General features: G+C 43.8%; 2 protein-coding genes across 2 annotated transcripts in view; both read right to left on the bottom strand.

Moving 5' to 3' along the window:
• Positions 1-13729, bottom strand: part of LOC134459382 (myosin phosphatase Rho-interacting protein-like) — a 30156-nt gene extending 16427 nt beyond the window's left edge. The window contains exons 1-8 of the mRNA XM_063211728.1: positions 13508-13729; positions 12340-12417; positions 12081-12146; positions 9341-9492; positions 8237-8327; positions 5929-6010; positions 4142-4523; positions 1004-1124 (exon numbers count right to left, since the gene is read on the bottom strand). Of these exons, the coding sequence (XP_063067798.1) occupies positions 1004-1124; positions 4142-4523; positions 5929-6010; positions 8237-8327; positions 9341-9492; positions 12081-12146; positions 12340-12417; positions 13508-13633 (1098 nt within the window). The 5' untranslated portion in view covers positions 13634-13729. The remainder of the gene's footprint in view (positions 1-1003; positions 1125-4141; positions 4524-5928; positions 6011-8236; positions 8328-9340; positions 9493-12080; positions 12147-12339; positions 12418-13507) is intronic.
• Positions 13730-14073: 344 nt separating this feature from the next.
• LOC134468773 (splicing factor U2AF 65 kDa subunit-like) lies at positions 14074-25084 on the bottom strand. Its single transcript, XM_063222647.1, has 12 exons — positions 24855-25084; positions 23198-23372; positions 22688-22791; positions 22205-22365; positions 21932-22048; positions 21234-21372; positions 20581-20660; positions 17717-17839; positions 16961-17047; positions 16473-16553; positions 15579-15743; positions 14074-15122 (listed from the first exon to the last, which is right to left on the bottom strand). The coding sequence occupies exons 1-12, from the start codon at positions 24901-24903 to the stop codon at positions 14991-14993; spliced, it is 1413 nt and encodes a 470-aa protein (XP_063078717.1). The 5' UTR covers positions 24904-25084; the 3' UTR covers positions 14074-14990.
• Positions 25085-25802: the final 718 nt, after the last annotated feature.

Below are 25802 nucleotides of genomic sequence, written 5' to 3'. Positions count from 1 at the left end.
CAGATGGCTGCACAACCTTTGGCTTGTCAATGTCAAGACAAACAATAACTCTTGTGTACAATAATTATAGTATTCATGGACAGGATATGAACTGGTTGCCTTCAGGCAGATGGAGAACCAGTTTTTCTCAAGAGCATAGCAGCGCTACGCATATACACTACCTCGTAAAAAGCAGGCACTCAAACACTGGCAGCATGCGAGTAGACGCGCACAGGCACACACACACCCACACACACACACACACACACACACACACACACACAAGCCTGGACAGCTCCCGTCAAGTGCTAAATGACAAATTCACACTGTCCCTGCCAAGGAAGACGCTCATCTCTTAGCCTGTGTGTATATCAGACCGACTCGAGCGTTGTGGGTTAGCTGTGGTGTGGACCAGCCGGCCGACCCTATTGCAACAGTCCTCGTGGCCCTCGCTTCTCTTCAATTAGGCCAGAGGTGACGCCACGCCGCTGACTACAACACCTGGTCCTATGACTCACCCCTCAAACGTACGGTGTGCGTCGGGGGGTGGGCTATCGAAACCAGCTGTGCTGAGGGCATACGTACGTGTGTGCGTGTGCGTGTGCGTGTGCGTGCAAGCATGCTGTTCTCTCACCATCATGGCTGACTCACTCAGAACGAGCCCAAAAGATCATGACATCAGGCATCAATAACTAATCCAGAGCCTGTTGTTTTGTGTTGAGTTGTTTCGGGTTGCGCCGTTATCTGAGACAGCTGGTATGACACGCTTTTTCCAGTTTTACCTGATCCCTCTTAAACACCCCTCTTAAACTCAAGTCAAATACAATGTCTTTCAGAGTGTATGCAGTTGGTAAACTTCAACATGTCCACAGAGGATGATGGTAATTCGATGGCCATCCAATGGCGATTCTTCTTGTACATTTTATGGGAGCATTGATATCATACACAGGGAGCTGTTCTGGTTGACTTGTTCACTACAGTATGTGTGCGTGGGTGCATGCTTGGACAAAAAAGGTGAGCCTACCGGTCTGTGTGTAGAGTCGGGCTGTAGCCGAGTTCTGGCCTGCTGGTTGCTGCTGACGGCACTGGCTTCCGCTGGTGCCCCGGCTTGACCTCTCCCAAACATCCCCTCAACTGGATTATCGCTGAGGGCCAGAGAGAGAGAGAAAGCAAAGGGAAAAAAGAGAAGGCAGTAGAGATAAAGATAAGGAGACAGAGAGACACGAATATGGATGGATGAATGAGAGAGAGAGAGAGAGAGAGAGAGAGAGAGAGAGAGAGAGAGAGAGAGAGAGAGAGAGAGAGAGAGAGAGAGAGAGAGAGAGAGAGAGAGAGAGAGAGAGAGAGAGAGAGAGAGAGAGAGAGAGAGAGAGAGAGAGAGAGAGAGAGAGAGTCAAAGTGTCAATCATCTCCAGACCATGTTTGTTTTAAGCGCCATTTCCTCCTCTGGCAGGACAGACTGTTTCTGTCAACAGATTTTTTTTCAGCTAAAAGAACTTTAAAAGTGCACATTTCCACCTGATCTCTGACACACACGCACATGCACGCATGCACACCGTTCTGCTGAGCTACTATCAGATGGAAAACACGAGAAAAGACAAATACCTTTTCAGGAGGAAAAGACTACACCCTGGCAATATGAGCCAAGCATTCAGAAGCTAGAAGAGGATGCGAGCTGCATCGTTATGAACAATGTGCGTAGAGCAGATGCATTAAGGTCATTCACTTCATACACAAGCAATCCCCTCTAGTTTTTAATAACCACAAAAAGCAGTTCCTGTTGGACTTGCTGAAAATCTCACTGCAAAGAGTATTAACCATCTGGCTCTTTTAAAGGGATATTTGTCTCAAAAAAAAAGAAAATACGCAGAGCGGGATGAGCGGTGACGTTTATTTCGCAGCTCTGGGGAGGGCTGAGGGCTTGAACTCGCGAGCTCTTGTATAAAGCTAAATTTAAAATGAGCCGTGAGGGTAATGGAGGGGTTGTTCCCTTTGATGTGCACTCTGGTGTGTACAGCGTGTTGGTGTGTAAAAAGCCTCTTTTTTCACTGGGGGGGAGGCATCTGCTGTCCCAAAGGCACTAAATTGTTTGCACATTGAGCTTGTCCTTTGCCAAATAGCTCAGAGTTTGCCGGGAAGATTGCACACAGAGACAGACAAGACACATGGAAATAAAAAGGCACAAAACCACACGTTCACACTGAGACACACTCGCTCATGTGCATACGCAACACACACACACACGTCATTCACTTGCCAATAAAGACAGCCAGGCCACCATCATAAGCCTTTGGGTGCGTGTGCGCGCACACACACACACACACACACACGCACACACACTGACCCACTTCCACTTGCACATACAGCCTAAACATGCCCTGCAGAAGCAAGCGTGCAAACAAATGGCTTTTTTGACTGGGCACTCTCCGCTTTTGGACACTCTGAACAGCCTGATCTCCAAAAATTCCGTGCTCCTGGACACGGATGTTAAGGACACGAAATCCGTGTCCAGGAGCACGGATTTTGCCAAAATTCTGTGCTCCTGGACACGGAATTGTTTTCCGTGCTCCTGGACACGGAATTGTTTTCCGTGCTGGGCACACGGAAGTGCTTTCTATAGGCTATTACCACAGCACTGTGTTAACTCTATCATTAGAAAATACATACCAAATGCTAATCCTAAACAAAATAATGATATAGCAATTTCAGTTGTGCCCTGACCAAAACATTCCCTAACCTTAACCTGTCATTAAAGACATATTTTTGAGAAATACCTTTTCCAGTTGGTTGCTAGGCTATCAAACTCATATAATGAATGAAAGAAAACTAGCTGTGCCCAGACCAAAACAATCCCTAACCCTAACCTGTCAGTAAGAAATGTCTTTTTTTTAGACAAAATATTTGAAATCAGAAAAATCCTGAGAAAACACAGGACTGTGGAAATAGCCCATAGAAAGCACTTCAAACAATTCCGTGTCCAGGAGCACGGAAAATAATTCTGTGTCCAGGAGCACGGAATTTTGGCAAAATCCGTGCTCCTGGACACGGATTTTGTGTTATTAACATCCGTGTCCAGGAGCACAGAATTTTTGGAGATCATGTTGCTCTGAAGTACCATTTCCCATTTCACTTCCTGGCGATGCAGCCGTGTGCTTCAGTAACAGGGCAGCCATGGCTCACATGTTGGCCAAACAATTGAAGGGTCACAGGTTTGAATCTCGCACCAGAAGGAAGAGAGTAGGTGTTCTCCAGCACCATCATCCATGGTTGTAGGATACACTGCTCCAGGGGATGGAGAGCACCTACGCTCTTCCTTCTGATAGAAGATTCAAACCTGTGACCTGTCCCCAGTCCCCACAAGAGCTCGCCTGGCCTTACTAGAACCCTCATAGGTATTGAAACGAGGCAACAAGGAAGCACTGGTTAGCGTCAGCCAGTTTCAGTATCTGCCATTTCAAATATGGCTCCGCAAGAAGCAGAATTGGGCAGAGCTGAAGCAACATTCATGCACAAAGATGTGTTGGGTATAAGCACTCATGCTCATTTTGGTGGGCAACCGATGATTTAACACTTCACATTGTTATGCTGCAAGCAAGCTAGGTACATCGTATCCTCTATCTGGATCGAGGGAATACCTCTCTATTTAAATAAGACCCAATAAAATCAATGTTGGTGCATGTGTAATTTCCACCGGTGCATGGTGAGAGCCGACTGGCACCAGTTCAGAGCCCCAGTGTTCAACATGGTGTTTACTATGAATTGGCAGAATTGAATAGCCTAGCCCTGGCCATTGACTTGTAAGGAAAATCTCCATAAATTGGACGTCGGTATCTGGTGTGAGGGGAACTTGGAAGATTGAAACGACTGCATGGGATTTTTACCCAATCGCTAACATTTGGTGGTGAAGTGTGCCCGCCCATTTGTACTGCGTATGCAAGGAGTCATCGCTCACCACCTCCCTTCAGTGATTGGCTAGGTTGACAGACACGCCACCCACCGATGAGGCCTAGCTCAAGAACATCAGATATAGACGTAATGTGTAGGAAGATGGCAACTCGAATAAAGCAGAAGATTAAGGATGGCTAGGGCCAGGCTACCCTGTACATGAACAACTGTTAGTCACTCCATGTAATGTAAGGTAAAGATGGCTGAAGGCCCTCACCTTTTCTGCAGGCCAGAAGAGAGCTCCGTCTGACCAGCCCTCCTCTCTGCTCGCCGAGCCCGGGGACTGCTTGCACAAATGGGGCTTGGAGCAGCTGACGAGAGTGTGTGGAAATCCAAAGAGTGGCCATTTGGATTCTCGGTCTCTGATGGATCTGGCCGCCTTTGAGGAGCTGTGAGCAGGGAGGAGGCAGGGGCAGAGAGAGATGATGTGAGGTCCTCCTCTCCTGGGCGTCCAGCACCCAGACCACCGACGAGAGTGGACAGAACATCGCTCTTCTGTGGAGGTACGATGGCTTCACGGTGGGACGCTTCATCCAGTGCTGGGCCTGGGTGAGCGATTGTCTGGCTGGTGGAGTCAACTTGGGTTACCTTGTTGTCATCTGTTGAATGGCAAGAAGATGGATGAAGATCTACATAATTTAGAGACGAAAACAATGACTGGCTGTATTCTAAGTCTCTGTGACCTTTATGACGATAAGTCCTACTTGAAAACAATGACTGCTATAGTCCATCTGACCGGATGACCTTTCTTACACGGAACAAGAATCTGGTGAATAATAAATAATTCAAGATTAAGGGACTTCTCAGTGTCTTGGCCAACATGTTAAATTGTTTACCAACATGCCTAATTCCAATATTGATAATAAGCCTGTTTCAATCATAAAATTGTTCTATTTGGTATTGTATTCTTAAATGTGGCCAAATGCAATATGTACCCAGGTCATGCAGACACATGGGTTTCATATATAAACACACTGAGTGTTGGGTAAATGTGTTTGTGCCGCAGCACATGCGCTTCCTTGTAATCACATCCTTGTGAGAGGGTGATGTTGCCATTGCCAGCCAGCATCCACCAGCTGGGCTACAAGAGCTGCACATGCATCTGACAGGAGCCTTCCTTCTTTCCCAACAATAACCACAGTCACACACACACATAGTCACACATAGTCACACACACACACACACACACACACACACACACACACACACACACACACACACACACACACACACACACACACACTTCTGCAGTGGGGTGGCTCAGAGCCCGTCTTCCCCCAGCCTGGCCCCCGTTCTCGCTTTGCTTTGCTCTGCTCTGCTCTGGTAATTACAAGGTGGCAGGCAAAGTCGGCAGCTGAGGCATTTTCTGCTGTTTTTCTCACCCTCTACCCTCTGTGTGTGTGTGTCTGTGTGTCTGTGTGTCTGTGTGTGTGTGTGTGGAGTCAGACAGGCTGGGTGACAGATCCAGGCACGGAGCTGAACCCCACTAATGACCAGCATGGCCACATTGCTTAGCTGCCTGCCTGCCAGAGGGGCCGTCAACTCAACGCCACCCGCCCCCGTCACCATGTTTTCAGGAGAGGGACATTATTTGCGCGTCTGTGTGTCTCTTACATAAAAAAACAGACGGATACATTTGCATGCATGGAAACACACACACACACACACACACACACACACACACACACACACACACACACACACACACACACACACACACACACACACACACACACACACACACACACACACACACACACTTCCCATCTAATGATGCATCCTTGAGAATGAGGCTGCTAGGCAACAACTGGCCTCCGCTGTCAATCACCACACAAACTCACAAAAAGAAAGAAGACGGTGTACACGGAAAATTATGTGACAAGTAAAACATGTCTTGTGCTCTCTAACAAAGACACGCGCACGCACGCACACACACACACACGCTTCAGAACACTGTAACACACACGCGCGCACGCACACGCACACGCACACACAAAATCCCACCTGAGCCATGGATCCTGTTCTCCTTTGACGCGTCCGCCAAGATGCCATTTTTGACCCCCGGCTGCCTCCCGCCCCCGGGCACCTGCGCAACACAACACCACTACTGTATTAATCTCCAGACACATACACTCTACCAAGGGTCGGGAACCTGTGGCTCTTTTGGGAACTGCATGTGGCTCTCGGACAAACCAGTCATTTGTTTACTCAATAAGCCATGAATAACTTTGGTACGGCACTAAATTAAAAATGGACCTACTGAAATCAAAAAGTTAAGACAATATTCAAAATATAAAGTATGATCGCGCATTTAATCCATCCCAGGTCCGATCAGCTGAGCCAAGCACAGCCTTCGATGAAGGCTACTGTACTTATGTGAAAAGCGCGTTTTTTTATTGGACAATGCCGTGCCAGCGCTTTGTCAATAGGGTCGTCTCGTGTGAGATAACATTCCATTACCTAAAGTTCAGCTGGCTAACGGTTGTATCCAAATCAAAGAAACTGTTCACGACCGTGCCATTATGATGGCAAATCAAGTGGAGGAAACGCAAGTGAGGGATATAAATGCAGCGCTGTAGGCCTACTTCTCCCTCGCTTACAGGAAGAACTTTTGCTGAATCAACTGACGTAAGTCTTTCCCAGTTTAGTGTGATTGCGAGATGACTGGTGCCACACTGCGAAGGCAAACGTGGGGTTGCCATTCGTCCCTTGAAATACGGAATCGCCCTGTAGCCTATTTGGCGGTTAAATAATGCGTTCTGTATTGGGGACGCATGTCGATAAGGGACGCGCTTTGTAGCGCATTTTGGCGAATTACTAAAAATAGACATGTTAGCCACATATCAACTGTAAAATGTTAACTATGCCAGCGCGACCAAGATGAGCATCCTCTCTTGAAGTTCTCTCTCCTCATGCACTTTCCCTGTGTCTGTCTGATGGCTAGAATAGAAGCACCCCCGCCATTCTCATAGGCAACTCCGATGCATAAAAGATAGAAACTTAAGGTAATGCATGCGCGTGGCTTCTTAAATGCACATCAGCACATCCACAAGTAGTTTTAGTTCTTCTTTCGTTAGCTCTCTCCCTTCTTATCCCCAATGCAAGCGTTACTTTTATTCCCTTCTGTGCATGACAATTAGCATTAGAAATAATGGCGAAAATGGTATGGCTCTCACAAAAATATATATTTTTAAAAATGGGCGTTTATGGCTCTCTCCACCAAAAAGGTTCCCGACCCCTGCTCTACACTATATTCAACTAATATAGAACTGTAACTTGTTACGGAGTTGTTCATACATATTTTAGTCAAAACATAGCTGAAAGCCACACCAAGCGCATTTGAAAATCTCTCAGCCACAATGAAATACAAACTTCCTCTCGCATCTTTCCGAAAAAAAAAAAAATCCACTGTGTCGTTCAAACACATATGTGCTGTAGCCTTGTGATGTTCGGGACAATAATGATGTGATGTGGATCAACGCAGAGCTGTGGTCTTCAGTTCACAGACAGCAGGAGAAAGGTTGACAGTTGAGACAGTCCTCATCTGCCTACTAATGAGTATTGGTCATCTTGTGAAGATGATTCCTTAACTTGAGAGCACCTTCAATGTGCCTTTAATAGTGTCATAATGACAGTACTGTCTTCTGTTTAAAGTAGAAAAGACCACACTTGCCATCTTATTCTCTTTACTAAAACGTTTTTTTTTGTTGTTGTTTTTTTTGCACCATGTCCCTGGATATATTGGCACATTTTGGCGTCAAGCCATCTTCATTGGTACATGGCACAATACATTCTGTGGTGAAGAGAATAAATTAGAGTGCCGTCTTTTCTACTTCCGGATGATTTTCTGATCATATGCCATTACTGACACATACTCAATGACGGCAACTAGCTCTCTTGAGTTGCAACCAGAGCCACTCGCTTCAATATCGATTGAAACAGTGCCCAGAAACAGGTGTCTTTCACTAGACTAACACAGAACCACTACAGAAGAAGCAAAAATTAAGGAGAAACCAACTACATTTCTGCGTAATTACCAACAAATATATGCACTAGAAATTGCCTTATTCATGACCAATTCATTAAAATCTGTTGATATCACGTAGATCTGTGAAATGAGACCTTTTTAGGATATGGGCTATACTACAACCTGCTGTCGAAGACACCTCCGGGCACTTACAGAGCAGGAAGTGAGCCCCATGAGGAGCTCTGAGCCACAATTTACGTGTCGTGTAGAGAAAGTGGAACACAGCGGTCAATGGGATAAACGTCACTCTCGTATTAGCTGGCTGTGGTTGCAGCTAGAACTGACCTGTGTGCCAATAAGGGCCATGTGTTTGCTCCTGGTGTTCTTGCGGTTCTGCTTGTTGGTGTCTGGGTAGGCCACCAGCTGCTCACACCACCTGTAGTGAAGAATAGAATAGGCGTGCAGAAGAATGACTTTCTATTACAAATTAAATTATACATTATATTCTATTATTTTCTATACAAGCAGCTTCATTTAATTTATGCATAGAAACACTTAAGGTATAGCATACAGTAGAATTAAAGTTAGAAAGAAAGTGAAAGTGAAAGCCCATTGGGAAACTCCAACTCCCATTGTCATTGTGACACAGCACTCCACAGCACACAAGTGAACACTGCACACTGCACACAACGAAATTGCATTTATGCCTCACCCGTGCAAGGGGGCAGCCCTCAGTGGCGCCCCATGGGGAGCAGTGCGGTGGGACGGTACCATGCTCAGGGTACCTAAGTCATGGAGGAGGATGGGGGAGAGCACTGGTTGATTACTCCCCCCACCAACCTGGCGGGTCGGGAGGCCTGTACAGTGCAAAAGGTCTGTGTGTGTGTGTGTGTGTGTGTGTGTGTGTGTGTGTGTGTGTGTGTGTGTGTGTGTGTGTGTGTGTGTGTGTGTGTGTGTGTGTGTGTGCACGTGTGTGTGTGTGGGGAGTGTGTGGGGAGTGCCGACAGCGTGTGATAGAACATGGACTACGTGTGCAGGGCAGTGTGTGTGTGTGTGTGTGTGTGTGTGTGTGTGTGTGTGTGTGTGTGTGTGTGTGTGTGTGTGTCTAGGAGGAGTGGGCCATGAGTGGCGGCTGTATAACTTAGTTCACCAGCGACAATGGAACAAATTACATTTGTTGCTGCTAGTGTAACCCAACGTATTACTGTGCAGTCCGTCCCCCTCGGGGTCGCAAATTCGCCACCACGTCAATGGGTTTCGCAGCACAGACCAGTCCGATAGCCCAGCGCTACCGATACTGTATGAGGCTTCCTTCGGGAGGGAGGTTTACTAATGTTCCACGCCACACTCTGCCAGTTGGCCTCCGTTACACTAGGGACTTCCAGGTTTCTGAGCCAGCGGTTGTGGGAAAGAGTATACTGTAGTTGTGATTGCAGGTTGCCTTCTCACCCATTGATGATGTCCTTGTTGTCTCCCCGGATGAAGACCTCTTGGTCGGGGGTGATGATGCACAGAGCGTTCCTCTGGCCCGTCTTTGGCTCGGCGTCCACCACATCTGTGCACAGGTTCATGTTCACCGTCCCTTGTGGAAGAGTGCTTGGCTGAGGAGACGACATTAGATGAGCTTGAAAATCAGACAGAATAGTTTGATTTGGAAAACGTTTTTTTTTTTTTTTTTTAAATATTCTACTATTAGCTGGGGACAAAAGCACAGGTTTGAAGACCTGAGAGCTAGGCTCGGAATATTACCAAAACTCCAAGTTCATAACGACAATCAAATTGCACTGTTGAAAGTCTAAACTCACAGTATGCACCATAGTACGAGTTCCATCACAGTTGCCAGTTAATGTAAGAGGTATTAGGTAGAGGTATCAACAATGATCGATTCGGCGATCCAATCCAATGCGGGGCATGGACGATCCAATTCAATGCGGCAAGTTCCAGAATCGATGCGGCATTTTTTTTAAGTTTCAATTACTTCCGTGGATATTTCGGGAGCAAATGAATGTTAAATTAAATACAAGTACTTCAAAGCATTGCAAGACTGATACAGACTGATCCAGACCGATACAGAAAACAGCCAATTGTTGCTCAGTATCTGACTACTTGTATTGCCTCATCATGACTGATGAAACATTTGCTTTGCTTTCAGTAGAAATGTAATGCATTGCAATGCATTGTAGAATTGAATCGGATCGGATCGGATCGAATCGAAACCTCCCGAATCGTGATTGAATCGGATCGTGAGGCCAGTGCCAATCCACACCACTGGCATTAGGGCAGACACACATACTGGTAAATAATACAGTAACTACAGTTAGGGCCAGAAATATTTGGACAGCAACACAATTCTCATCCTTTTCCACCCTATACCCCACCACAATGAATTTGAAATAAAACAAACAAGATGTGCATTAACTGTAGACTCTTAGCGTTAATGTGAGGGTGTTAAAATCCAAATCGCATTAACAGGAAAGAAATAGCAACGTTTTTTGTGTGTGGTGCGCACTTTTCAAGGGATCAAAAGTAATTGGACAGTAGGCTGCTCAGATATTCTCCAGTCAGATGTGTGTTATTCCCTTACTACACCATCACCAAGATGTCAACAAAAGGTCCAAGAGTTAATTTAAAGTGTTTCATTTGCATTTCCATATATTTTTACGGAATTTCCATGAGATCCTATAGTCCACCTGTCACTATCAGTGATGCAAGCCATCATAAGGTTGAAAAAAATCAAAAGACACCCATTTGAGAGATGGGGAAACATTGAATGTGATCAATTCAAGAGTTCAGAATATTGGAAAAAAGAAATTTCAGAGCAACACCAAATTACCTGGCAGACATGGAAAGCAAATGCTGTGAATGACAGACATTATTCTGTATGTGGTGAACAAAAACCCATCTCCCAGCAGTTGGCCAGATGAAGAACAGTGTCCAAGAGGACGGTGGATACATGTCCAAGGCAACAATCAAGAAAAAGATCAAGAACATTCAGGAACACTTCACCATAGGAAATACAGAGGGTTCACTAAAAGATGTAAATAATTGATTGCATCAGAAATAGCAATACCAGATTCGGCTTTGCCAAACAACGTCTAAAAAAGACTTTATAGGTCTTGAGCTATATCCTTTGGACAGAGGAGACAAAAATAATTGTGTACAAGAGTAATGGGAAGAAAAGAGTATAGAGAAGGAAAGGAACTGCTCATGATTCAAAGCATACCACCCAATCAGTGAATCATGGTGGTGGCAGTGTCATGGTATGGGCATGCATATCTGTCAATACGATTTTCCCCTTGTATTTATTGATGATGATAACTACCGACAAAAGCCACAGGATGAATTCTGAAGATTTTCAGGCTATATTATCATGTCATATTAAACCTAATGGTTCTGACCTCATTGGACAATGCTTCACAGTGCAGATGGACAATGACCCAAAGCTTCATGGGAAAGCCACTAAGCCATTTCTACCCCCAAAAAGTGGAATATTATGCAATGGCCCAGTCAATCACCTCACCTGAGTACCATTGAGCAAGCATTTCACTTGCTGGAGGCCAAACTGAAGGGAAAATACCCTAAGAATAAGCAGGAACTGAAGACTGTTGCAATAGAGAGCTCACCATAGCATCACCAGGGATAAAACCCAGTGTCTATTGATGTCTATGGATTGCAAATTACAGGCTGTAACTGACTGGAAAGTATTTGCAACCAAATAATTAAAAATTGAACGTTTGATGTATAAATACTAGACTGTCCAATTACTTTTGGTCCCTTAACATTGGGAGGCACTGATAGAAAATGTCATAATTCCCTCACAGTTCACCCGATTTGGACGCAAACACCCTCATATTAAAGCTGAAAGTCTGCTGTTAATGTACATCTCATTTGTTTAATCTCAAATCCATTGAGATGGTGTACAGCGCCAAAAAGATGAAAATTGTGCAGATGTCCAAATATTTATGGCCCTAACTGTATAGCTCAATGAGGATTCAAGATCAAATGGGACATGACCTGTCGTCTAAATGTGCACATCTGCTTTCAAGATGCACAACAAGCTGTACTTCCCTCAGGAAACAGAATTGTTCTAAATTGCCAAGAAATTAATCTGTGCTGGTGCACGGCTTCAGTGCAGCCATAGGGGTCTTCAGGAGGAGAACTATGCAGAAGTCATAAGTCATAGGCCTACCGACTCATCCAAAGCGAAATGCAGGCTGCCATGTTCATACAGAATGAAGAATCTGCGCTGCCATTTCTAGACAAAAACAGAGAGTTGATTAGTCAGTGATGTGTTTGGTGCAGCCTCCCAAAAAAGGCATCAGTGTAAATACAACCAACCAGTTTGCGTCATAACTACACAGTTTGGTCGAGTACAGCTGGGGAACCAAAACAAAACTGTCTATTTGTTGAGTGTAAATTGTTTTTGTTGGTCTCTCAAAAGGTCATACCCTTGATCGCTGTGCTGGGTTTCCAAAGTCAGTCCCTTCTGGTGCAAGACACAACCAACCCCCATAAATAGGCTTGGCCTGAGAAGAGAGATGATCTGATGAGTCACAACAAAAAAAGACGAACTGATACCCTCCATCTATCAGGTCCCTCCAAGGGGTCAGCTCTATGTTCCCACAGCCCATTGGTGCCACAGTTTATGTTTGCTGCTCCATGTCCCCACATTTGAACGAAATTATTCATAAGTAGGCCCAATGTTCCACAACTCCATGTTCCCACATTTCCGAGTAAACTAAGAGAACATGTCTTCCTCCGCGCCATAGGAGATAGGGCCTAAATTTGAATAAATTCTTAAAAATGTGGGAACATGGGCCAGCAGGTATAAGCCGTGGGACCAATTGGCTGTGGGATCAATCGGCCTAAACATTTATGTTAAAAGTCTTAGTGACGTGGGACCAATAGGGGAACATAGACACGCTCCCCCTTCCAATGCTCCTGTTGGATATGTTACAGTGTACTTCTGTGCCATGGCACGTCTCCCTGATCCAACACCTCAGGATAAATGAGTGTCAACGTTCCCATTGCGCTCGAGCTTCAAATTATAGGCAGCACTGGACAGAGATGAGTCTGTGACCACAGTTGAACTCTAGCCCGCATGGTTTTGTGAGTTGCTATGTCAGGAATGAACTTGGATGTGCCAAATACCAAATTACTGTGTGAGCAAAAAAAAGGGGAGATAAGATGGTGTTGTTGTTTTGTAAGCACCGAATGAGGGACTTCTGAGAATTTCGGTCAGTTTACCTAGGCGCACAATATTACACAAGAAACCTGGCGTTTGTACATAGTTGGAATTCTTTACAAGTTGTTGGCGTGCGCCTACTGCACGAGGCACAACACTCCCATGGATAACGTCGTCGCCGTTTCCCCGCATGAAACGCTGCAGGTGCTGCCGCTGTCAAGTTGCCTTTGAGTTTCACTGAAGAGTTTAATTCTCCTTCGTGTAGTGTGGCTTTTTGGTTGCCGAATCGAGCTCTTACAAAAATACGCCAAAAGTGACCAGTGAAATAACCTGACCATTCGTTAACATTATCAACACAGAAGTAGACCAAATGTTTAGAATTACACCCATCACCAGAAATAGGCGAGACAGATGACCAAAACTTAACATACCTGACTGAAGTCCTCGTTTGTCCTGAGGTGTAGTTCACGGGATTTGAAGCAATTTTGACATTTACTTTTATTGAAAATATTCGCTTGAAATTTGTTACAAAAACTGTCCATTTTCATCGTCGACATGGTCACAGAACTCTTCACCCAATCGACAAGACCGATGTTGACGCTTCTCCTGAGAGCGTCTTGTCTTTGTGGCGAGTCTCCTCTGCGCAGACCTCTACAAAGGCATCTGTGCACTTACTTGAACTGCCCCATCTCGCCCTTTTGGAAACATTCAATATCTGTCGCCCCCCATTGATCGCAGACTGTCTCTACACCCGCAATGGACAGAAGCACCCTTGCCTTCACATGCAGGATTTCACAATAGGCATGTAGGCCTACAGCCGACTATTTTAGGCAAACGTTAGCCTACATTAAAATAATTTACCAAGTAAATTGAGTCGTTGTTTTATTTTATTTTATTTTGAAGACTATAGGGGTAGATATGAAATGGTTTAAAAATACTAAAGCACTCATTATATTCACCCGCATTCATAAATGAATAGAGCAGAGTAGCATTGTCGTCAAATTTCATCATAGCATTTCATAACTGCCTTTATGCCAGTAACATTAGCTGTAATGCATTTCCAAAAAGTTCCAACAACTTCAACAGACTGACATTTCCACGATCAAAAAAGGTTGATTTCCATGCTTCAGCAAATATCTCAGATAGTTAGGAGATGTTACATAGCCTACTAAAGATAATAAATAAATATTTATAAATAACATAAATAATACTTCAGAACACTGTAACACACACACACACACACACACACACACACACACACACACACACACACACACACACACACACACACACACACACACACACACACGTATACACAATTGTGTATCTTAAATAATAATTTAAAAAATCATTCTGCATTATTTCACAGCTGAACACATTAACCAATAAGCACAGTCTAGTTTAACCTTTCCTCCAGAAAACTAGTCCAGCTATGCTTCACTGTGTGTAGCAATACAATTGTGCATTATTTGGGGACTTTGTGTTACATAAAAGCCTACACCTTAAATCTAAATGACAGGCTACTGAAAGCAAATAGCATTAAAATGGTAAATATAGAATTTAAATACCCAGTGCTCAGAGTTTTACATAACTACGGACATTTAAAACTACTCATTCCCCCCAAAAATGTAACCTCTCCTGTAAACGCAAACCATAGTTTTCTTTTTTATAACGAATTGACTGTGTGGATGTCTACGGCCGTTGCTAAACAAAGTATATGAATCACTGTTGTAGTACTGTGTACTATATACAGTGGTCTATTTCTATTACAAAACCTCTTTGGAAAATCTTTTACGTTTGGACTTCAGTCTTCAATGTGGTGAGCTCCAGAAGGCAGAGTGAGTGAGTGCAGAATACAGTTTCACCGATGCCACAAAGGCAAATGTTCAACGAGGTAACCCTCTCCTCTTTTCATCAGAACTCATGTCTATGATACATGTCCGGGTCGTAGTATTTAGTGACCACCATCCTGTTGGCAAACTTGCGCCCAGTTAATGCCTGCATAGCCTTCTGGCATTCCGCTGAAGACGCATACTCCACGAAGATCTGGAATGAATTGAGAAAACATAAAGGGCATGTCAGCCAGAGGTGTTGGTGAGGGTTGTTCCTCACATTCAAGTAACTGAATGAAAGAAAGCATTGTTTGACAACACATCCTGAGAGGCCACAATTCAACACTACAACATTGTTCCAATCATACACTATTGCACTAGGATTACAGTAAATCGAGGAACTAAACTGAGGATCAATTACGTAGGATCAAAAGAAATAATAATGGCAAAGCTAAAACTAGTGCTGTGGTGCAGCTTGTCAATCCAGGCTGACCAATATCGCCTCTAAGAGCAATGATATTTTAACATGCCTACATGTAAGAGAGAGCCAACAAAACTAGATATGTAAACTAAAGCAATCAAATACATCATCAGAAACAACAAAACTCTGCTGTGCCCCAGAAGGAGGAAGGGACAAGTTGCCGGCCGGCCAAGTGGGTTGCTGTCTGACCTTTCCGCATCCCGGCACCTCCACTCCGTCGACCGGACGTGGGATCTCGATGGAGCGCACGGCGCCGTACTTGCTGCACTCCTCCCGGATGTCCTCCAGGATCTCCTCGTAGTCCTCGTCCTCCACTAGCTCCTCCGGCATCACCATGTTGAGGAGGCACAGCACCTTACCAGGATAAAATGTTCTTTGATGAATACTATTTATGTCTTAGTTCTCTAACTTCTACGTACATCACAATCCTATACTACAGACTTACTGCGTGTATCTGTCAACACTCATTTTTGGTCATGTTAATCTCCTGTCTTAGCCTGGTTATCACCGACGGTGCGTGTGTGTACTGTACTAGGCTACACAAACTACCGTCTGGTAGCACTGCCGCTAACATGCTCTTCTCGAGTCAGGAAATAAATGGTGCATTTATTGCACCGCAACACCAACAAATTCCTCCAAAAATGTTTTGTGTTCATCTCTAAAGAGTCAGTATGGTGTAGAATCTGTCCTGTGACACATCAATGTGAGCTGGCAGCTGCCGTTGATATTTAAGTAATAAATGCTCCATTTATTTTCTACTCGACAAGAGCACTTTAATGGCAGCACTACCAGACGGAAGTGTGTGTAGCTCCACTCCACCAGGGGGCTCCGGAGCGGAGCTACATACACGCGCCGTCGGTGAGAACCAGGCTACTCCTGTCTACCTCAATTCACAGAATATGTTTTTACACAATTGTCTTTTTATTTTATTTTTCGGTTGTTTTTATTTTCCCTCCCGGACTATTACCTGTGTTATATGCGTCTTGAAATGTCCAAGTGGGCATTATGTGTATTTATGTAAGTTACTTGACACTTAATTTCCACCTGGGGATCAGTAAATTTACTCTATTCTCCTCTACTCACCTCCGTGGGCAGCCCCGAGCACTGCTGCACCCTCTGCAGCCCGGGAACCTGCAGCATTACCGGAGTCTCAATCACCGCCGTCTGGAGGAGAGGTACGCAGGAACGTGAGAAGAAAGAAAGAAAGAAAGAAAGAAAGTAAGAAAGAAAGAAAATAAGAAAGAAAGAAAGAAAGAAAAGGAAACAAAGAAGCAAACAATGAAAAAATAATGAGTGAGTGAGTGAGTGAGTGAGTGAGTGAGTGAGTGAGTGAGTGAGTGAGTGAGTGGATGGATGACAGAGAAAGGAAGAGAGAAAGAGGCAGACACAAAGTGTCATTTTGTGGGAAGGTGGTTGGAACAGACCAACAGTTAAAACTGAGACATTGTAACCGCTTTAAAATCCACACGAAAGCCACATCAGCAGTACAGCAGCAAGCATGCCACATACAGTAATTAAAAAAAATCAGTGAACAATGGATGATGATTCAGTAAAGTCAAGGGGCCACACACCGGAGTAGCGTTCTTGGCCCCCACGCTGGCCCGCTGGACAATCAGCTTCTTGTCGCCCAGCTGCATACCGTTCAGACCAGACACCGCCTGCAGGAAGAACAACCCACATCATGATCACTGAGCTGCATCCTGACATTAAACCCAGAAGGTCAGTCCATAGCAGCAATGTGTCCAGAGAAAGGCATGAGAGGACATCAGGGCGGTGCGATGAGGACCTCAAAATGGAACCACCAGATTGTTTACCTTCATCAGGCATTTCCAAACAAGAATGCCAGGGCCCACATTTTTCCCAAAAGGGGAATCCTGTCATTGAACTTTCAGTGACATATTGGTTTTGTTTCATTATATTTCCCTATTTTTTCAGCCATGTCCCATACGTGTTTCACACTTCACTGTAACACTTCATGGCCTACACTTTGGCATCACTGACCTACATGTGTTCCATGGCTTACCATTGATGGTTATGTCGATTTTTTGTTTCATTGTTGTTGCTACCCATCATTCTCCTACATCCCTGACAGGTGTGCTAAGCCACCTGTGAAATTGTGCATTTAATTTAAGGGGATCGCAAAAGCAACTGACTGAAGCTTATCAATCAAATACTGCACATAACAGAAACAAGGCAGCTATATTTAGCATATGCAAGTTTACAACGATTAATTATTGCAAAGATTTAATTTTTCAACTGCCAAGGCCTAGTGTCTTGTCATGATGTGGATTTGTTGTCTCTGTGGTCGATGGGTGGAGCGTACCCACCTGATCAGTGGCAGCAATGTCCAGGTATTCACAGAAAGCGTAACCTTTGGACAGTGATGTGGCACTGTCTTTGACAAGGTTGAAAGCTTTGAGGGGACCAAACGATGTCAAGAGCTCCTTGACCTGTGACAAAAGAGAGTATTCAGAAGAGAGATGTTAGAGCAGACGGTGCCACAATAAACTGTCTGACACTCTACATTTTAGCTAGGACTAAATCTACCAGAAGGTTGAACAATGAAGTGAGATGGCTTCTGGAGCTGTGCAGAAGGTGGCAAAAAAACCCTCAGACTATGGCTGCAGGTCAAACTGCTTTCTGACGTCCTTTCCCGGTCCCTCCTGTCCTCTTGCCTCAGTGTTGCGCCGCCTCCGTGGAGAAAACAATTACGTGTTCCCGCTGTCAACCCTTTGACTATTGAGGGCCTTTGCCACGTCACATATCTCAATAGCGAAATGAGAGAATGGGGGCTCCGTCACGAGGCCGGAGCCCACAGGAAAGGACGGGAGGAAGCAGTTTGATTTGCACCCACTGTGTGTGCTGTCCTACCTTCACCATGGGTCTACTAGTAAACTACAAGCCCCTAAGGAAGACGAATGCGCATGAATGTACATACGTATGTGGATATTCATTATATCCCTACCAAATGTCACACATGTCCACGTAATCAGATGAAACTAAAATGGTGGAACTATTCTGTCCACATTGAGTGACACTCTTACATGAAAAAGCAACACAAATATCGATAGTGACTGCTACTGCTACTGATATTTACTGCTATTGATAGAAGTAGTGGTAACAAGTGTATTCAGAGAACAAAATACAAAATGGAAAGCATAAACATGAGCTCTAACAAAAAGCCTTCACCAAATCACATTATTCCACTGTCGAACATACAGTAAAAGTATTACATCACTTTTGTGTAGCTCTGATATACTGGAATATTATACATGTGTCAAATGCTGTTGAACAATACCAATCCCAAGACCCTGACACAGACAGAGCAGAAGCTTCAGGTTAGCATGTCAGGGTCATAAAGGATGGACAAGCATGCCTTACCTGTCTCTGCCAGTAAAGCAGTACAGCTCCCACTGGCCATACACTCACTCACTGTTACCATACACGTATCTGTTGTAGCTAGGATCTACAACTCATGTACTAACCAAACCACATTGCCTAAACCCAAACCTGGCTAGTACTGCAGCTCATACTCCAGCAATCAGCCCAGTCAACCCCACCACCCCACCACCACCAGGAAAAATCAGCCCATCCTAGGTCACTATGGCGCTCCAAGACAGAGAGAGGTATGGGAGAAAAGGAAAGCAGCCAGGGGAGAGGGGAACCTGCTGGCTTTTGAGAAGGTGTATCCGTGGGAGAAACGGAATGTCTTACTTGCCTTGAGTTACATGTTGGCATGGCAGCAGTAGGTCAGTACTACTGAACAAATTAAGAGCGGAGACTTTAGAACGATCTTACAGGCCCCTAGCTGGGGACAGAGTAGGGGAACAAAAATGAAAGAGCTGTGAGTATCAAAGCAGTAGCAAGTGACTGACTGCAAGAGACAAACAAAGGAGGAAGGAAAAAAATGATCAAACACCAGGGTTACATTGACGTTGATGTTTAAGTTTTTGTAGTTCTAGTTCTTTTCTTGTCAATAAAATCTAGCTTTTTTTTAAAAGTCACGTCTCCAATCACAGGATAACATGTGCACTGCAAACAACAGGACCCCCATCTACTTCAAAAGTGAACCTGGATTACACTCTGTTCAATGTCGTAGTTAAGGTTTGAGCATGATTAGCATACAGTATGTGTTTCTCAAAAGTACAAGAGGAACATTTGGAGAACGGGATTTACATGTTTGGACTGAAATCATTCATTAGAGATGTTGAGCAAAGAAATTATTCAGGAACTACAATGATACTTTTTTTACCTCCCAAAAACACATGACCTTGCTGCAACCTTGGGAAGAAGTCCATCTTGCTCAGTAGGCCTATTAGCTATTCTAAAACTGGCAACATACAGTATACTGTATGTTTCAACATGGGGATGTAGTTAACTGAAACTGCAAATTAGTATGTTAATATATGTATACCGGTTAAAGTAAGAGTATTATGGTTCTCCATACTGTGAAATATTTATTCCCTAGAGATGAACAAAACCACAAAAGCAACCAATGAAATATCATGTGATAGTGAATGCTATTGATCTTTCCATTTTGGGAGTTCAAACAAAGCCTCTTTCACGGCTCACTCCAATCCTTTGACCACAAGCACCAGGACAAGCTGTTTTATGTTATAACAGAGCAAGATATAACGTTTAAAAGTCTCCCTACATAAGACACTGCTGGCTGGTATTAGTTGGTTATTGGGATCCATTACTGAGTTACCTATATAATGATTCCAGTAACATAAATACGTCTTATGTATACACAATCATGGTAATGTAAAGGGAATGCAATACTTAGTGTAATAACTAAGTAATTATTCCCTCTGTAATTCTGAGTGACTCAGCCTCTCTGTGATGGTGGACATTCATGTTGGAAGTCAATGTCCTACAATTTGACATTTTCTTAATTGTGTTGTTTTAGCTTATTCTGATGTTAATTGCATTTCACTGGTCCTGTCCCAACTTATTTAAGACATGTTGTCGTTATCAAATTCAAAATGGACATACAGTATATGTCCCCAAAAACAATATTTGTTTTGGCTTTAACAGTTAATGTTTTGTCTTTTCACTATTCTCTATCTAATGAGTGGATTGAATGTTTTGAATATGACAGTATTTTTATTTTATTTCAAGTGAAACATGAGCTAAAGTAATATTTAAACTAGTTGCCTGGTGACATTGGGTGGCAAGAGGTTTGGCATACCTGATCGTCATTGAGATAATTGGGTAGTCCTCCAATAAAGAGTTTATGAGGGGAGTCTGGGACCACTGTGGATACCACACCTGTACAGTTGCAGAGTTGGAAATGATAGACAGTAATGAAAAACATTTATGAAGCGCATACAGTATGAAGACATCCCATTGCAATACTTAGAATCGATGAATATTATAAATTACGACATTCAATGGAATTACAAGCATCATTGCAATGTGAGTCAATTTACTGGTTGTCCATTTAATTGGCACGCTTATGAGAATGCAAAACTAATTACCAAACAGAAGTGTTATCTCAGAACTAAAAAGCCACCAGAGCTTGTCAGAGCAGGTGTTCCTTACTAATATGGTGTAATGTATATTGTATAACTTATTATATTGTGTACACTCTAAAAAGTAACCTGTCCAGGGTATCTTTAAACTGTATCTAACATAAAATGCAACATTTACATTCAGTGAATACACTGCTCTATGGAACTCTATGATTTGCAATGCCAGGCTATTGCTGCATGAAGGATTACTGTCTACAATTCTGAACACAATTTGGCCACATAATTCACTAAGAGCCCCAATTTACGGGCATCCCTCTACACACTGATACTGGAGGGCCAAGAGCCAGCTCAATACTGTAGGTTTTCTGACCTGGAACATGAAAAGCTGGCTGCTCCGCAATCCCTGGGAGGGGGCGGTAATCGTGCGGCCGTCTGATCTTCAGACACTGGCCCTGGAAGGGGATGCCATCGAACGCCATGGCTTGGGTGGTTTCATCAACAGAACGGAACTACAGTGGGAAAAATCACACACATTATTAGTGTGGTACAATATGGCCAATATCTAATTTCTAATTGGAGGGTACTGCGATTTGATTTGTATATATGTATATATAATATATATAATTATGAAAACAATTACTTAAGGTGTACTGTGTAATTTTTAGTAGTTTATTTCCAGAATTCATGCTGCTCATTTTACAAATGTTACATTTTCTTATCGACACCATTAAATTCTAATTATCATTATGAAAATTATTTTCATACATGAAAAGGGGGATTTTCTCCATGATCCGCCATTTTGAATTTCCTGCATTTTTTCAGCTGCAAAACTTACCATACTTTGGTCATACTAGTAAATATTAGTTTATTATTTAGTAAATATTCATGAAAAGATCATAGTATTTGGCAATAGGCAGCACCGTTTCAATGAGTAGCATAGTTTCAACACCTTCTCTGGCCATCATCCTACACAGTGCACCTTTAAGCTAAGATTTTGGAGGTCATATCATGTCTATACAATCGAACAATTCAATCCCACATACAGTACAGTACCACAGTGATGCTTACTTCTAAAAAAGCAAAGTTCTTATCCTGATTGATCTGCACGGCGAGCACGGGGTTACTGGGGGCTTGGGAGAGGCCGGCTAGTCGCATCTGAGCATTAAAAAACTCCGCCATAGACTCCTGCAAAGCACAAGATGAAGACCCACGGGCACCATTGTCTGGAGTTAGCTCATGGATACACACAACAGAGAACATTTTGTTTACTACGTGGGCTCCCCCCCACCCCTCCTCCCCCACCCTGCCTGAGCAAAGATGTGTAATCTCCTCTGCTCTTACCTCAGTCACACCAAAAGGAATATTGCCAACATAGAGGCGTCGGGCCTGTCTGGTCATCTGACTGCCCACAACAGGCACTTGTGTGGGCGCGACAGCCACTCCGCTGGAGCTGGAGGCGGAGGCGGCTGCCAGCAGCGCTATAGTGGGGATCTGGCCAGCAGCTGGAGACAAAAAAAAACACACAACACAAGTATGACATCACTTTGCCTGAAAGGATGCAAACATGTATGGCGCCCTACCATTTCTTAATGTTTCTTCTTTATTTTTAGAGGACACCTTGCATATGTAGCCTAGACCATGTACATTTATCTTCTACAAAAGGCAACCTTGTTTGAAAAGATGTTTAAACATCAAATGTCTATGTTTACATAGGCATAGTCACTACATAACAAATGGATAGTTGCGATGGAAAGTAGCTTTTCCAATGCAACTGATGTCCGAAGCAGTACCCCATTTCCATAAGCAGTGAGCAGAAACACCAACCTTGCATAGCCTTGTACTGTGTGGGAGTGATGTGTTCGAAGCCTGGAGGTGGCACATCCCAGTACTTGTATGTCTTTTTCTTCCTGGTCCTCCGTGGAGAATAACTTCGGAACACACAAACAAAATAACTTTGCAAAACTTTGCCCCTCTGTGACAGAAAGTGACAAAGAAACGTACTGACTAGCTATCATATAATTGACAAATTATTAGAGATGCACCGGGTCCTGATTTTTAGGATCCTGCCGGATATCGGATCCACTGCTTAAGATCCTGCCGGATCCGGAACCGTATACCGGATCCTACGAAAGCGTTGAAAGACATAGCCTACTCACACACGTGGGCCCTTTTTATCACGTTGGCTCTAACTATTTTGTCTGAAAAGCCTCGGCTACCGGATCCTGGATCCTGGAACCGGATCCGGATCCTGTGAAAAACCCTATTATCCTGCTGGATCCGGAACCGGATCTTGGATCCTGTGCATCTCTACAAATTACGGAAAGCAGCTTCTACCTGCGCTTCTTATGATCCCGGGAACCACTCCTTCTGTCGCGGCTCTTGTGGTCCCTGCTGCGACTGCGTTTGTCCCGACTGCGGCTGCCTCGGTCCTTGCTCCAGCTGCGGTGCTTGTCGCTTCGGCTTGTTGTACTGCTGCGACTCCTTCTTTTGTGTCGTTCTTTTTCTCTCTCTGACAGATCACAGTGAAAAAGACTTCAGTAGAGGCCACTTCGATTCATAATACCCTCAAACTACTACTCTTATGCCATTATTATGCCAGGAAGGGGGGGCTGTTCAATCACTGCACTATGGAAAATGTCTTAACCACTGGACATAATTCTTTTTCTGCTTATCACAAGGAAGACTATGTGTGTGTGCGTGCGAGTGTGTGTGTAGATTATTCAATACAATTTGCTTGTACTAGACTGGGACGTTGTGAGGAATCTTCACCCCTATCACACTCTGTAGCCTACCCTGCCTGCTTTATGCCAATTTAACATATTGACTTCATGCACCCTACCAGAATCTATGTTCTACCTTGATTACCATGTAATACGTCCTTTTTTCTTACTTCTACATCACAATACTAGATCATAGATGTATCTGTCAACACTCATTTCAGAGCAATTTTATCTTGTCTAGGCCAACCTCAACTCTCCGAAAATGTTTTTTTTGCACATTTGTCTACACAGAATATGTTTTTGCACATTGCCTTTTCATTTTTTCTTTAGTTTTTATTTTTTCCCCTCCCTGACTTACCTGTGTTGTGTGTTTTTAAATGGCCATGTCGGCTTTATGTGTATAATGTAAGCTACTTGACACCTGAGTTTAACTTGGAGGTCATAGGTTACTCTACTTTAGTAACAAACTGACATTGATTTCCACTGTTGAGTATGGTGCGCGTTTTGGCAGGCGCACGCGCCAGCACTAAGTAACTATGTTTCAAATTTATGGATACATTTTTAGGCGATGACAAGGTGCCCCAATAGTGGACCACCCACGGGGCTAGAAGGTTTCTTTTACTGTCTACTATCACAATTGCATTCCATAACAATACATGACAGCGTTATGTTGACAATTTCCCGCGCGCCAGCTACACTTCATAACATAACCATGTTCGCATTGCATGTTCACATCACAGAACAGTGACTTGGGGGGAATTGACGCGAATGACTGCAACGTGTCGCTGATTAATTACTGCGTTACAGTGCATGTAGAACAACTACACCTCTGCCATGCCATGCTGTCATCCGAAGTCCACTGGTAGATCTACCTGGTGAGCCGCTTATTCGTCTTGGCTATTTAAAAAATAATGTCAGCCAGCAAAAATACTAGGGCCAACACGGACAGGTGCACCGCAAACAGTAGCACATGAAATGTTCAGCTGGCTAATGAAAACCATGTAGCCTATGATGACAGGTAACCTGCTCGTGCAAATAACAACTGAGGCAGACTGTCTAACGAAATGGAAAAAACTAACTGAAATGCGGTTCGAGAGTTCATGTTAGCTTCACTTAGCGGATACCTTACGTCATTTGCAACCCCAACAAGCTAGCTTTGGAGTAAGCAGGAATGGATCAATTCATAAAACACCCATACAACACAGACAAATACAATCCCATGACACAAACGAACGTCGATGTGGTGGTGGTGTAAGATATGAAGGAGTCACCTTGCCGATTTTCGCTTAGTTGCTTCTCAAACTCCTCAAAATCCGACATGTTCCCCAAGCCAAGTCTGTATCGAGGTTTGGACTGGAGTGCGAGTCAAAGCAGGCAGAGGTTCAGCATTGGTCCAGCAAGGCTACGCTCTGGTGATAACCTATTTTTTGCAAGCGAAATAGCAGAATTTTGCTAGGCAGGGATGCGCTTGAGAAAACAATGTAAGGGTGGCAACGAGAATGAGGTTATGTGTAGATGACATGGTTGCATGATAAGAAATCGAGTCAACAGATTCCTTCACCTTGCCAAGATTTTACGCGCATGCCCAAAGAGCGCAATGTGGCAGACCTGGGTGTACCAGCTTTCACAGTTCAGACATCATGTCTTTCTCCATTCATGAAAATTCTGAAGCTGTAGCCACAGTCGTGTGCCAAGACCATGGTGTGCATTTAAGTTGCTCAAATGTCTGCACCCTCACTGTTGTGAATCATGAACAATATTTGATGCGTAATTGTAGCCTAGGCTACATATCTGAACACCACAGAGTTAAAAATGCACGAAATAGGTTCCCCTTTCATTGTAGGCCTAATGAAGAAAGGGAAGAGAGGGAATCTTTTCATACCCTAAATTTTCTTGTTATAGCCGAGTCTACATTTTCTTTCATTTCAATTAAAAACTACAAGACACTCACTATTCGTATTAATATACCATAATATCACAAACATGTTTCTCATCATTCATTCATTCATTCATTCATTCATTCATTCATTCATAAATCACCCCAACCACACCAAGCATACCACAGAGAACTTCTCTGTCAGCTGCGCGCAAAACACTGCGTATAGGGGGATGCAGTGGTGCATTGGCATCCCCACCATTGGGCTTCCTAAATGAAGCTTTCTCAACTTTTACTGCAGAAAAATGAGTGGAGTTCAGCAGAAGTAACATTGTTAAGAAAT

Source organism: Engraulis encrasicolus, chromosome 2, assembly GCF_034702125.1.
Source record: "Engraulis encrasicolus isolate BLACKSEA-1 chromosome 2, IST_EnEncr_1.0, whole genome shotgun sequence".
NCBI classification, from domain to species: Eukaryota; Metazoa; Chordata; class Actinopteri; order Clupeiformes; family Engraulidae; genus Engraulis; species Engraulis encrasicolus.
This window is presented reverse-complemented; position numbering and strand designations above follow the sequence as displayed.